Source organism: Pan troglodytes, chromosome 14, assembly GCF_028858775.2.
Source record: "Pan troglodytes isolate AG18354 chromosome 14, NHGRI_mPanTro3-v2.0_pri, whole genome shotgun sequence".
In the NCBI taxonomy this organism is placed as follows: Eukaryota; Metazoa; Chordata; class Mammalia; order Primates; family Hominidae; genus Pan; species Pan troglodytes.
The window spans coordinates 55,110,485-55,124,021 of record NC_072412.2 but is presented as its reverse complement, the minus strand read 5'-3'; the positions used below and the strand labels follow the sequence as shown (position 1 = coordinate 55,124,021).

General features: G+C 40.6%; 1 protein-coding gene across 10 annotated transcripts in view; it reads right to left on the bottom strand.

Moving 5' to 3' along the window:
• PHF11 (PHD finger protein 11) overlaps nt 1–13,537 on the bottom strand; it is a 34,572-nt gene that overhangs the window by 1,326 nt on the left and 19,709 nt on the right. For 7 of the 10 annotated variants that reach the window (XM_001155776.5, XM_016925727.4, XM_063792556.1 and 4 more), the window contains 6 exons: nt 9,237–9,370; nt 6,733–6,779; nt 5,561–5,625; nt 4,423–4,489; nt 3,448–3,579; nt 1,204–1,275 (listed from right to left, as the gene is read on the bottom strand). In XM_001155776.5, coding sequence (XP_001155776.1) covers nt 1,204–1,275; nt 3,448–3,579; nt 4,423–4,489; nt 5,561–5,625; nt 6,733–6,779; nt 9,237–9,370 — 517 coding nt within the window. Of the gene's footprint in view, nt 1–1,127; nt 1,276–1,722; nt 1,888–3,447; nt 3,580–4,422; nt 4,490–5,560; nt 5,626–6,732; nt 6,780–9,236; nt 9,371–13,537 lie in introns of all 10 variants that reach the window. The other 3 variants (XR_010150715.1, XR_010150714.1, XR_010150713.1) reach the window with 3 other exon arrangements.

Sequence of the window (13,537 nt, the reverse complement as noted above, 5' to 3'; positions counted from 1 at the left end):
GATTTTTAAGGCTGCTTTAAAAAAATATGGATACTGCTATATATTAGCAGACATCCTCAAAAGACTATTAAGACAGACACTCTTTTTGGTAGATTTTTCAAAGTATTTTTCCTGCTGGTTATAAATGTAGTAAAAAATTCAAATAGAAATGTATAATATAGAAGCCAAAATGAGAAAGGTTGTGTATGTTGAGACAGGGATATGAACTAATGATTTCTTCACAGGGAAATCTTATTGTCTTCCTACCATATGCTGGAGAGACAGATACATCTGTGGAAATGCAGAGTGTGGAGGGCACTCACTCTGTTGTGCAACTTCAGGGGGAGCCATCCACCAATGCTGTATGACTCTGTGCCCGGCCTGCCCAGCCGTGTGTGGCAGCCTTGATAGAGAAGTCAGACCAGACTCATAAACAAGTGGAGGTGTAGCCTGTCTTGAGGGCATCTTAATGCTGAAAGGAGGACTCACTCAATAAATGGTTGGTATTTAATAGGAAGGTTAAATCTCCCTCCTCCAAACCAAACGAGATTTTCTACTGCAAACATTTCTTGGCTATTCTTACTTGCTCATTTTTTGTTTGTTTGTTTTTGTTTTTTTTTTTCTGATGAACTTTAAATCAGTCGTAACCCTCCCTGATAAGAAATTAAATTAGATTTGAGGATTAATAGTGGGAGAATTAAAATTTTGACCTATCTCACCAAGTGAGAGGGAGGCAAGCGGAGGGATGGTTTATCATAGCCTCGCCACCCAAGAGCAGAGAAGCTGCAGGAAGCTTTACCAGCTCCTGCCTAGGCCACACACAGGCCAAAATATGCTCCAATTTTTGAATCAAGTTTTTGTTGTCTCTACTTTTTTAATGAGTTTTTCTCATTATAAAAGTATTTGTGTGTATATAGAAAATCTGGAAAATATAGCAGTAAAAGAACAGACAAAAATCACTATATTCCAACTACCTACAACCAACTACTGTCTCCACCAGGTGCAGCTTTTGTCTGTGTACATGTACCTCGATATTTTTTTCCTGTGTGTGTGTTTGGGGGGGGGGGTGGGCGGGGTCATACTGTTTTTGTAATTGGCTTTTCTCATTTAAGAAAACAATGAACATTCTTCTAAAATATTTTTATCACCTGTATAGTATATTGTTTCAATATCGTGATAAATATTTCTCAACTGTGCTGCTCAGATGTTATATAACTCATATACCTGCTTGAAAATTTACAAATGTGTCTTCGAACAATCTACAGTCAAAAAGTGCACTCCCGATTTCTTCATAGTCTGGAGGGAGAGAAACATTTTCAATATTAAACAGTTTGTATAGGCAGAAACTCCTCCATTTATATATGTAATCCAAAACAGGGGAAAGGAAAGACAGCAGTCATGTGCCATGGAACTTGAATGTTAGATGGCAGCAGCAGCAGCAGCACTACAGGGAAGCTGTCAGAAATGTAATTCTTGGCATTTCTCTTTTTTTCTTTTCTTTTCTTTTTTTTTGAGACAGAATCTCACCCTGTTGCCCAGACTGGAGTGCAGTGGTGCGCTCTTGGCTCACTGCAACCTCTGCCTCCTGGGTTCAAGCGATTCTCATGTCTCAGCCTCCCAAGTAGTTGGGATTGCAGGCGCGCACCGCCACGCCCGGCTAATTTTTGTATTTTTAGTAGAGACAGGGTTTTGCCATGTTGGCCAGGCTGGTCTCAAACTGCTGACCTCAGATGATCCACTCACCTCGGGCTCCCAAAGTGCTGGGATTACAGGCGTGAGCCACCGCGCCTGGCCCCCAATTCTTGGTATTTGTACTGAATCAGAATCTCTGTGGGATAGGCCCAGCTATCTGTGTCCTCACCAGCCCTACAGGTGGTTCTCAGGCACACTGTTTGGGAAGTGCTTGGTCTAGAGGAAATAAATGAATAAAATAGTATAATAAATGAGCTTTTGGAAATGCTTACTATTTATTTCACTTTTTGGTTTTGCCCTATAGAAAATAATCCCATTCAAATAAACATTTTTTATATTGTTGCCTACAATATAAGCTGTCCAGCTTGTCCTTGTAAAATAACTATATTTATAATAGAGGTTTTAAACTCATGGGATATAAGTTATAAGAAAGCTAAGTAAGGCTGGGCACAGTGACTCACACCTGTAATCCCCGCACTTTGGGAGGCCAAGGTGGGCAGATCACATGAGATCAGGAGTTCAAGACCAGCCTGGCCAACATGGTGAAACTCCATCTCTACTAAAAATACAAAAATTAGCCGAGTATGGTGGCACATGTCTGTAATCTTAGCTACTCTGGAGACTAAGGCAAGAGAATCACTTAAACCCTGGAGGCAGAGGTTGCAATGAGCTGAGATCATGCCACTGCACTTCAGCCTGGGAGAGAGAGCGAGACTCTGCCTCAAAAACAAACAAACCAAAAGCTAAGTAGCTATATACCTGCACATACAAATGGAACTTTGACTTCCCAAAGAGCTCTTAAGAAAGAAACTTCTTTAACAAAGTACATCTTTAAACCAAACATCAGTCAAAACATTAAAATTCCTTCTTCTATACTTTAAAGTTTGAGTTAACCTTATTTAAAAAAGGACACTTGGCTTATTAAGGAATAGAATTTGATTCCAAAATCAAAACTGTAACATAACACTGTTCTCAGATCTTAGCAACAGGAATGCAGGGCGGTGGCAGGGGAGCATATGTGACCGAATCAATCTCTGAATGGCACATTCTCTTAGTGGCCAACCTGTTAGACACCTCTGGAAAATGTACCACAACTCTCAGGGCATGAGGTTACTTTTGACTAAATTACTGAGTTTGTAAATTACCCACATCCTGTTGATTTATGAAGGATAGTAGATCTGGTCCAATTATTTTATTAAAGAATGAGGTAAAGGGCCAGGCACGGTGGCTCATGCCTGTAATCCAAGCACTTTGGGAGGCCGAGGTGGATGGATCACCTGAGGTCAGGAGTTCAAGACCAGCCTGGCCAACATGGTGAAACCTTGTCTCTACTAAAAATACAGAAAATTAGCCAGGCGTAGTGGTGTGTGCCTGAAATCCCAGCTACTCAGGAGGCTGAGACAGGAAAATCGCTTGAACTCGGGAGGCAGAGGCTGCAGTGAGGCAAGATCTCACCACTGCACTCTAGCCTGGGCAACAAGGGCGAAACTCCGTCTTAAAAAAAAAAAAAAAGAATGAGGTAAAGGTAAAGAATGACAAGCTGGACAGCTTATATTGTAGGCAACACTATAAAAAATGTTTATTTGAATGGGATTATTTTCTATAGGGCAAAACCAAAAAGTGAAATAAATAGTAGGCATTTCCAAAAGCTCATAGAAGAAAAAAGTAGTATAGGAAGAAAATGGGCCTTTTTTTTTTTTTTCTTGGGTTTGTTTTGTTTTAAATCTAGGTCTGGGAGAAGTCTCTATACTTAGAAATATTGCTCTTCATCAGTACCTGATTCTGAAGTAGTCTCATCCATGAGTTTTTCTGGAATTGAATGAACTTTGTCTAATATTTCTTCAAGTAAGTAAGTAAGAAGTCCTGCTTCCTTGCATTTCTTAAGAAAAGGAACTTTCACAGTTGCATCTAAGAATAAGACAAACATTTGAGAAGGAAATAGTCTTAGGGCAGCTAATCATAAATTACTTTATGCTTATTTCTTCAGACCTTGCCTAGTGGTGGATGCACATACTTAGTAAAATAATACAGCACCTTCACCCTTTTTATTAATTATAATTTTATCATACCTCATTTTTTTTGGCCAGCTGAAACAATGAATAAAATGTTACAAAAAGTAAAAATGAAAATTTCTCTGCTTACAGTAACTATATGAATTAAGAGGCTTTTTTAAACATATAAAACTGTAATTTTTTAAATTTCAATACCTTTTGGGGAACAGGTGGTTTCAGGTTACATGGATAAGTTCTTCAGTGGTGATTTCTGAGATGTTGGTGCACCTGTCACCTGAGCAGTGTACACTGTACCCGATATGTAGTTGAATTAAGAGGATTTTTAAAAATGACCCTTAAGTCTTTGACATAACAGCCCCTGTCACTTCTTGTCACAGTTTGTATGTGTTGTTAGTGGAATGTCTATTTCTTTAAAGAACAGAGAACTACAGTTACAGGGGTCACAGTGTGAGGGGTGACACATTGCTGGATTCTGAGCTCAGGCAAGCCTGTCTGTGTCTTTATTAATAGAAGTCTATCTTTTCTTAATACTGAATGCAATGGACCATTCCAACCTAAGTTATCTTGATATGCTGGGATTACAATAGAGTGGACAGTTGCGATAAAGATTTATACTCATTAATTACCACAAGCCTAGAAGAATAAAGATTTAGGCGGGATACCAAGTTTGAAACAGGTGGGTTGACATTTTTATAAGTATTGTAGGCCATATTTGTTACAGACAACACTTAGTGCAAACCTGTGTGTCTGCCATGCTCTTCTTTCACTTGTCTTATGAATGTATTACATTTCATTGTTTCGGGTGGCTAGAAGGAGAGAAAATCAAGATTGCATTACATTGATTTTAATATTGCATAAAATGAAAACCAGTCTTTTGCTGTGCATAACTAAATGATACGCCTACAGTAAAAATCATGCCCTGGCTGGGCGCGGTGTCTCACGCCTGTAATCTCAGCACTTTGGGAGGGCAAGATGGGCAGATCACAAGGTCAGGAGTTCGAGACCAGCCTGGACAACAGGATGAAACCTTGTTGCTACTAAAAATACAAAAATTAGCCAGGCGTGGTGGTGCATGCCTGTAATCCCAGCTACTCAGGAGGCTGGGGCAGGAGAATCACTTGAATCCAGGAGGCAGAGGTTGCAGTGAGCTTAGATCACACCATTGCACTCCATCCTGGGTGACAGAGAGAGACTCTGTCTCAAAAAAAAAAAAAAAAAAAAGCCCCATATTCATATTTAGATGTAAACATCAAATATATTTTTGTTTTGTATTATAAAACATTAAGAGGTGTTTGACAAGCACCCCTTGTATAAACAGGAGGAGGTGAAGGTTGCTGGCTCATATGAATTTAGCTTATATGTGCTGATGTGTAAAAACTCAAATCCCCCAAATATTTTCATACATTTTATACATAATAATCCAGAAGTTTATAAGAGCTAAAGATTTGGTCAGGTGTGGGTCATGCAGCTGGGAAATACTTGGCTCCATAAGGATGTTTGACTGCACCCTCTGCCCGTTTTAACTGTAAGCACCTGTGGGGTCAGATGCTCTCACTAGTTTGGTGCCAGGAAATTTATAGGAGCTCGGAGAATGTCACCTCCTGAAGGTTATGTGCTTGGAACTTCCAGCTTCATTTTCATGCTCATCTCATCATGATTCTATCATCTAGGAATTATCTAAGAGCTTCCCGACTATGGGATTCTTCCTAAAAAGGCAACCTCAGGAGCAGCCTTAGCTGAGAACACAAATGAAGAATGTTCTTCAAAGGCTCTCTGTTCGGACGATTTGGAAAGTACCTTTCACCTGACATTCAGACTGGTTTAAATAAGGACTCTGTATGAAGAAATGCAAAGCTATAAAAACTAAGTCAAATTACCTGTACATGATTGCCTGAGAGGGGTTTCTTCCTTCCTCTTTTTCTTTTCACTCCTGAAAATTTAGCTAAAAATATAAACCATTTAAAAATTGGAATCCATAAAGGAAAAGATTACTGTTTGACTACATGAAATATACAACTCATATGCCAAAAGTTTTTACAAAGTCAAAAGATATGGCAAACTTCAACTAAGTGTTTGCAGCACTTATGATAAAGGGTTAATTTTTTAAAAAGATATTATAAGTTTAATGCAAAACAGGTAAATAATTGAGTAGAAAAATTGGCACATGGGGAACTCTCTGGGGAGAGGGTTCATTGAATAGAAAAATGAACAAATTGGGTCATAGGAAAACAAATATAATTGGTGAAAAGATACGGGAATGCACTCAATTTCACTCATAAGAGAAGATATTCAAAGTAAAACAGACTAATAAAGATGAAGATATTTAATAGATGACATTTGCAAGGATTTGGTTAAGTGTGTATTGCTGGTGCTTTTCCCTGTCAATAAACACTGATTTAAAGAAGTATCTGTAATAGCATTTCCTGCTGAGTTAAAAGGGTAATGACTGAAAAATGATTGTAGAGGTGCTATTTGGAGAATGTTATCACCATAAAATGCAGTTGGCATGACGCAGAACGAAGTCTTCCAACGAGGTCCTGACTCCAGTTCACAGTGAACATTGCAGATGTAGTGCTGCTAAGACACTGCTGTTCCACTCATGAATGAAAGTATACCCCATGACTCCAGTTAGCCAGGATCCAGTCTGCCTTAATTAGAACTGAAATGCTAACCATGCATCCTTAGGGAATTTTCACTCAGGGAAGGTGCAGCACTTTTAAAATTTTATCTACTGAAAATTCTTATGGAAAAGAAGCAGTCCCAAAAGTCAAGGCTTTTTCCCATGTCTTAGTTTGGTTCTGTGAGCGTAGGGAGAATGAAAGATACCAGGGAATGGTTCAAAGAGAATAGGTCTTGTTCATAAAGAAGAAAAAATTAGTCAGTCATATCACATAGTACACAAAGAAGTTGTCAGTTTTCTAGATGTGTAAAATTTTAACTCAAACATTTGTATTTTAATTCAACGAGGCTAGAAAATTAGACTATTCCTTATGTTACATAAATGTTTACCTTTCTTTAAAACCCACAGTGCTAAATTTTAGAAACTTACCACTTTGAGCGATGATCGGGAATTGAGCATGTTGCTGGCAAAGCAGTCTGAAATATTTAATTTCAAAGAATTGTAAAATATTTTTATTTACAGGTTTCAAATATTATGTCTATTTTTGTGATTAAAAACGTACCAACCTACTTTTCATGACAGCGTCACACTAAAGTTTTTTTTTTTGAAGCCCTGTGTAAAATTAGTGACCCACACTGAGTGCAGATGGAGACTCAGTTAGATGTCTTTTATGCCCTCAGGGACTTAGGAAGATGATTATGTTCTTTCAAGGAATGAGTACTGATGAAGTATTATGAACAATACTAGTTCATATACAGTGGTCAGTGAGATTTTACTGTATAAAGATACCTAAAGATCCACAATCTAAGACATGCAGATTTCCATCTGACTGTACAAGATTCTGCTGGTTTTCAACAATAAATAGCACAAAATTGCAAGCATTAATTTAAGGAAAAAGTCATTTTCGATGAAAACAGGTATTTGCCCCAGATCTTAGATTTGACCTACAAAGGGCCTAGAACTGATTAGTATCTTCCAAGAGAAAGCAGCAGCATAGCAGGCTATGATGAAGAAATGAAGTGAGGCCGGGCACGGTGGCTCATGCCTGTAATCCCAGCATTTTGGGAGGCCGAGGCGGGCAGATCACGAGGTCAAGAGATGGAGACCCTCCTGGCCAACATGGTGAAACCCCGTCTCTACTAAAAATACAAAAATTAGCTGGGCATGGTGGCACGTGCCTGTAGTCCCAGCTACTCAGGAGGCTGAGGCAGGAGAATCGCTTGAACCCAGGAGGCTGGAAGTTGCAGTGAGCTGAGATCGCACCATTGCAGTCCAGCCTGGGCCACAGAGCAAGACTCTGTCTTAAAACAAAACAAAAAAAAGAAATGAAGTGAATCGTTTTATAGAGCTGCTCAGGCCACTTTCTAACCTTTCCTCCTCCTCGGCACCCAGCTTCATCTCCCTTCCTCTTCAGATGGCGCTGACTCTCAGGAAGCAGTGGCCTCCTTGCCTAGGGGAATACCGTTTCTTCCCATCTTATAACAGTTCCCACCTCCTCCATGCAGTCTTCCCAGCAACACCCAAACAAAGTTAATCTCATCCCACTTTGATTCTGGTATCTCTGAGCACTTTCACTTCCCAAGTACTTAAATTTTTTCAAACATATAAAACAGTGTTCAAAATATCAGGATGAACCCCCATGTCCCCATCCATTCCACAGTGTCAACAATTCTCAACTCAAGGCCAAGCTCCTTTCATGTAACCCCTCCTGCTCTCGTTATCCCATGTGCTTCTGTTTGCATTGACCCTTCTTCTGGCCTTGCCACCAGGTGATAACTTCTCTGAGGTTCAATCTATATTTTATTCTTTGTATCTCGTAGCACCTAGCAAGGTGCCTCATGTATGATAGGCATGAAGGTTTAAATTCAGTTTAAAAATGCGTAAAAATTCACCTGTTCCTTGATAAAACAATGCAAGAAGACTATTTTATTGAGTCCCTATTTGTTAGTTCTTCTAATGGGTGTGATCAGTATATTTTTTCAAACTTTAAGCTATAGCAGGGACATTCCTTTTCATTTGATCTTGTGTTTAAGGTCATTGTAAAGGTCATACTAAAACGAGCTCTTTGGTAAGGTAAATAATAAAAATGAAACTCTGAGACTATAACAACCTGTGAGTTTCTTAGTGAATCAAATATAAAAAGAAGTGCAGTACGAAATTTACATATTTACACATTTCATGTCTGATTAGCAACAAAATACTTGCGGAACTTGCTCGAAATCAGATTTAAAATTATTTAGCAAGCTTCTTTCAATGGTAGGCTTGCCCTCTTGTTTTAGAATATATAGTCCCCATACCTGAAGACAACAAGGTGGCAAAGAGCAAGGACTTGGAAGTCCTGCAGCCCAGCTCTGCCACCGACCAGCTGTGTAACCTGGGGACAAGTCACTGAGTGTCTCAAGGCCCCAGTTTCCTCCTCTGGAAAATGGAGATAATAGTATCTACCTCAGTTGACTATTATGAGGATTAAATGAGTTAACATTTGTAAAGCACTTAGAACTATGCCTGGCATAAAGCAAGTGGTTATTAAATAAATAAATAAAATAGTGCCTGGAACACTATGGGAAAATTAGGAATATATGCCCACTGGCAGGAAAAACATCAGCCTCTGAATGGAATTTTTAAAAATCATCTTACGAATGTAACATAGCTCACAAAAATCATATTTAAAAAAACATGCTGTCCTAACATTGATCTCATTATTCAAGATATTGTGACTAAAATAATATATATATATATATATAGATAGATAGATAGATAGATTTTTCACTGAAATTCAAAATTCACACAACCCCTGTGCATCCCCCAAACTGGCTGTGTTCTCATTTGAAAACCATTTACATAAAATTAGTCCTCAAAGTCTCCTTGTCTTAATCCAACCATTCCTTATCCCAATCCCCCAAATGTGGTTTTAAAAATGTTTTATTAAATACTTATAAATTCCTCGAACTCCGTCAGACTGTGGAACTGCGTCGTCCTTCTTGGCACAGAAAAAGTGGTAATTCTTGTTACAGTTTTTTAAATCACATCCCACGGTGGCTCCTCTTTTATGACAAAATTTGCATTTCTACAGAAGAATAGATTTTACTGAGTAAGTACCTGTTTGTTGTTATTTGTTAAAATTCAAATATATCATTAAATGTTATTTAAGTTCCAGAAGCCCTGCATTTTATCCTGGGCATCATCAGCAAGATTCCATCCCGTTACAAACATTAGGGTACAGTACTTATATTTGGCTGCTCATTTGGGAATTTCAGCGAAACCTCAGCTAACCGGAATGCTTGGACAGACAGTTTTGTAATGATCTGATTAAAAGCAGAAAAATGCTTTTTGTTTCAAAAAAACAGTCTCTGTCTTTTAAAAAGAATTTTCTAAAAAGCAGAGTGGGCAAACTTGTCCAGCTCCAGGCAAGGGGCCCCACTAGGGGGCCCTTTGAGACAGGCGAGATTGGTCGCTGGCTGTGCCACTGAGAGTGGTGTGATTTCTCTTTCGGACTCAGACCCTGCTGTGGGTGATAATATCTGTCTTACAGAGTTGCCATTGAGGATAATGTGAGATAAAGTAAGGGAATCTAGGTAGTAGGGCCAAAAATTTTAAAAAATTCTACAACTCTATTAACAGTTTTTTCTTGGTTCAATTTATTTGATCCCTGGCTTGTATTTATCTATCTGGTATTTTATATGTGACAGTGGTGTCATGATGGCTAGGCAGTGTGTGGCCACAGCAGCCTAACTGGTTTAGGGGAATCCAGCCAGGACCAAGGCTGATCAGCATGATACTCTGGCTGAATGACGTGGGGGCACAGTGAAATTGCCTTGCAGAACAGGAGGTCACTCACACCATAGCCCAGGGTCGGCACAAGCAAGCATAGAAACAGTTAAAGGAAATTCAAATATAGGCAAGAAATAAGGTTATGATAACGGTGGAAATTCAAATCAGAGCATACAAGAACGATCATTTAATTTGGGAGGAGGGTAACTGGCTATGTATATAGGAAAAAAATAAAGTTAGATCCCTACCTCACAATATACTCCTGAATAAGTTGTACATGGATTAAAGCTCGAACCAGATAACAATGTTAAACAAAAAACTCTTAAAGATTAGGAAATATAGGAGAAAGAAAGAAAGCGTAGTATGGAGGCAAGGAAGGCTGTCTAAGGCAGGAAGAAAACCCAGAAGCCACAAATGAAAACTCTGACAGGCTGGGCATGGTGGCCCATGCCTGTAATCCTAGTACTTTGGGAGGCTGAGGCAGGAGGATTGCTTGAGCCCAGGAGTTCGAGACCAGCTTGAGCAACACAGTGAGACCTCATCTCTACAAAAAACTTTAAAAATCAGCTGGGCATAGTGGCACACTCCTGTAGTCCCAGCTATTTGGGAGGCTGAAGCCAGAAGATGGCTTGGGGCCAGGAAATCAAGGCTGCGGTAAGCTGCGATTGCACTCCAGCCTGGGCGACAGAGGGAGAATCTGTTTCAAAAAAAAAAACGGACAGAACCTACTATACAAAAATTTTAAATTTCCATTTTATAGTGAGGGCATTCAAAATATTTAAAAGACAAGGAAAAGATTGAAAGAAGAATGTTTGTAGCATACTAGATAAAGTTTTAAGATTCTGATAACCTGCAGAAAAATGGTAACTGGCAAATTACAGAAGAAAAAATACAAATGGCTAATAAACATTTATTCACTTAAAAATACATGAGTATATAGTATTTATTTAGCATGCAGTAGCTATGATGTGGCAGGCATGGTTTTAGGATAAGGGAAAACAGTAGTGGACAAAGCAGAAAAGATGCCTGTCCACGTGAAGCTTACATTCTATTGGAGACAAGGTACAATGATCAAATAAAGCAAAGTTTAAAACGTCTCACAAAGTTATATACACATTATATCGAATTAAAATAGGGTGAAGTGACAGTGTCACTGGGTCCCTACTTCAGACTGGGCAGTTAGTAAAATGGGTCACCTCTAAGGAGGTGATATGGAAGCTGAGATCTGAATAATAGTAAGAGCTCCCAGATGCAAAAAGGAGGAGGAAAGACATTCTAAGCAGAGGGCCTTGGGTCTTGGCCGCAAGAATGAGCTTCCCCATTGGCAAGCTACAGCGAGGACAAGACAGATGGCCAGTGCTGTTGGAGCAGCGAAGTGGGCACAGGGAAGTCTCAGGATGATCAAAGGGGTAAGTAAGGGCTGGATCATGTGGGACTTACATGCTAGAGTAAGGAGTTGGGTTTTATCTTTCTGCACGGGGAACATAAACTGATTAACATTATTGAAAGATCACTCAGGCTGCTGGGCTGCTGCTGGGTGGAGAACTACAGGCTGGGGTAGGGATGGCAGGAGAGACAGTGGGGCGAGTGTCAGTACTCGCTTTAGAGAACAAGATGGGTGACTCCGCTATGGTGGATTACTGATGCTGAGAGAAGTGGGTGGATGAATGCAAGATGCATCTAGGAGTTCGTGCCCATGGGCTTGGTGTTGGGCTGGGAGGTTGACGAGGAAAAGAGAGTCCTTAGACTTCTGGCTTGGGCAAATGGATAATGATAGTGCTGTTTTTATGAGCAGATTTAGATGGAGAATGTGTGTGTGTGTGTGTGTGTGTGTGTGTGTGTGTGTGTGTGTGTGTGTGTGTAGGAGATGGAACTGTACTTTTTTGGCCACTTTTCTCTGAAATGCTATTCGATGTCCATGTGGCTCTGTCAGATTGGTAGTCTGAATCCTAGGGAGGAGCCTGCTTGCTGAGGGCCCCTGCTGCTCACCCTCAAGGTACTTGCCCAGCTTACTGAAAATACCACAGCACTGGCCTGTCCCCACCCTGGGTGTGTGCCATGTATCTGCCCACATAGCCCAAGGGTTCCATAAATGCTGTGAGAGGGTAACTATTACCTCAGGTGACTTTCCTCTCTTCTCTCCTTTATCCTCCACTTTCAACCCATCCCAAAGCCTTCCCAGTAGGGAAGTCTGCATCCAAGGTCTGCAGAAACCCTCAGGTACCTGCTTTCCCCCAAATATTATGCCTCCAATCAACTGCCCTCATTTCTCAGCCTGGGTCTCTTCATAACTGGATGGCTACTAGAATTTCACAGAGATTTCTTTAACTCTGTGTCTCCCCACTCAAATCCAATTAGTGAAGAGCAAAAAAATATTCCAGTTGAGGTCTGTCTGCTACTTTCTAATCAGTTCACCCATCTCATCACACCCAAAATCCTAGGGATGTGGCATTGTCAGCACTAATGATGTCAGCAGCCAGTCTTGCCAAGTATTAATTAGTAATAGCATAGACATTGAGAGCAGGATCCACACACTCTTTTTTTTTTTAATTTGAGACAGAGTCTCACTCTGTTGCCCAGGCTGGAGTACAGTGGTGTGATCACAGCTCACCGCAGCCTCGACTTTCCAGGCTCACCCAATCCTCCTACCTCAGCCTCCCAAGTAGCTGGGACTACAGGTATATGCCACTGTGTCGGGCTAATTTTTTTTCTTTTTTGGTAAAGACAGGGTCCCACTATATTGCCCAGGTTGGTCTCAAATTCCTGGGCTCAAGCAGTCCTCGACTGCCTTGGCTTCCCAAAGTGCTGGGATTAGAGGCATGCAGCACCATGCCCGGGCCACACACAGCCCATTTTTACGGCTTGCTTCAGGACCTACTACAGTATTGTGTACACTGCCTAAGATAGCATAATTTGCAGAATTCCATCTGGACTGTTGCCTTTCACCCTGAACTTTCCATTTCTTCGATTAAAATGGGCATCATTTTACCTATAGCTGGGAGTTTACCTAGAGCAATGTATGTAACACACCTACCACAGGATGCTGCTGATGCTGATGCCTTGCAAAGACTAACTATACGTTTGTCCCCGGTTATTAACCCTGTGGTTGTAGTCAGAATGTGAGGTGCTCACACTTGCTGTCCTGCTTGCTAAGATGTGAAGGGTCCTTGAGAGGATGTCGCTGCAATAAGCCCAGTGGAATGACTTCTCAGCATTTCTTCCTCCTTGAATAGCCCCCTTATGACCCATGGGGAGCTGACCCCTGATTAGTTATGGCCACCCCCAGCAGTTGGTGCAGAAAGAGGGGTGCAACCTAATGAAACTTTCAGAAGGGGACTTATTCCATGTGTATGGATGACCTTTGTCTTTCACTGGGTATGAACAAGAAAGCCTGATGCTTCAGTTGCTGCCTGCGGCCACCCTATGACCACAATGGGACCAGCTGATGTTGGGGACAGGAGGC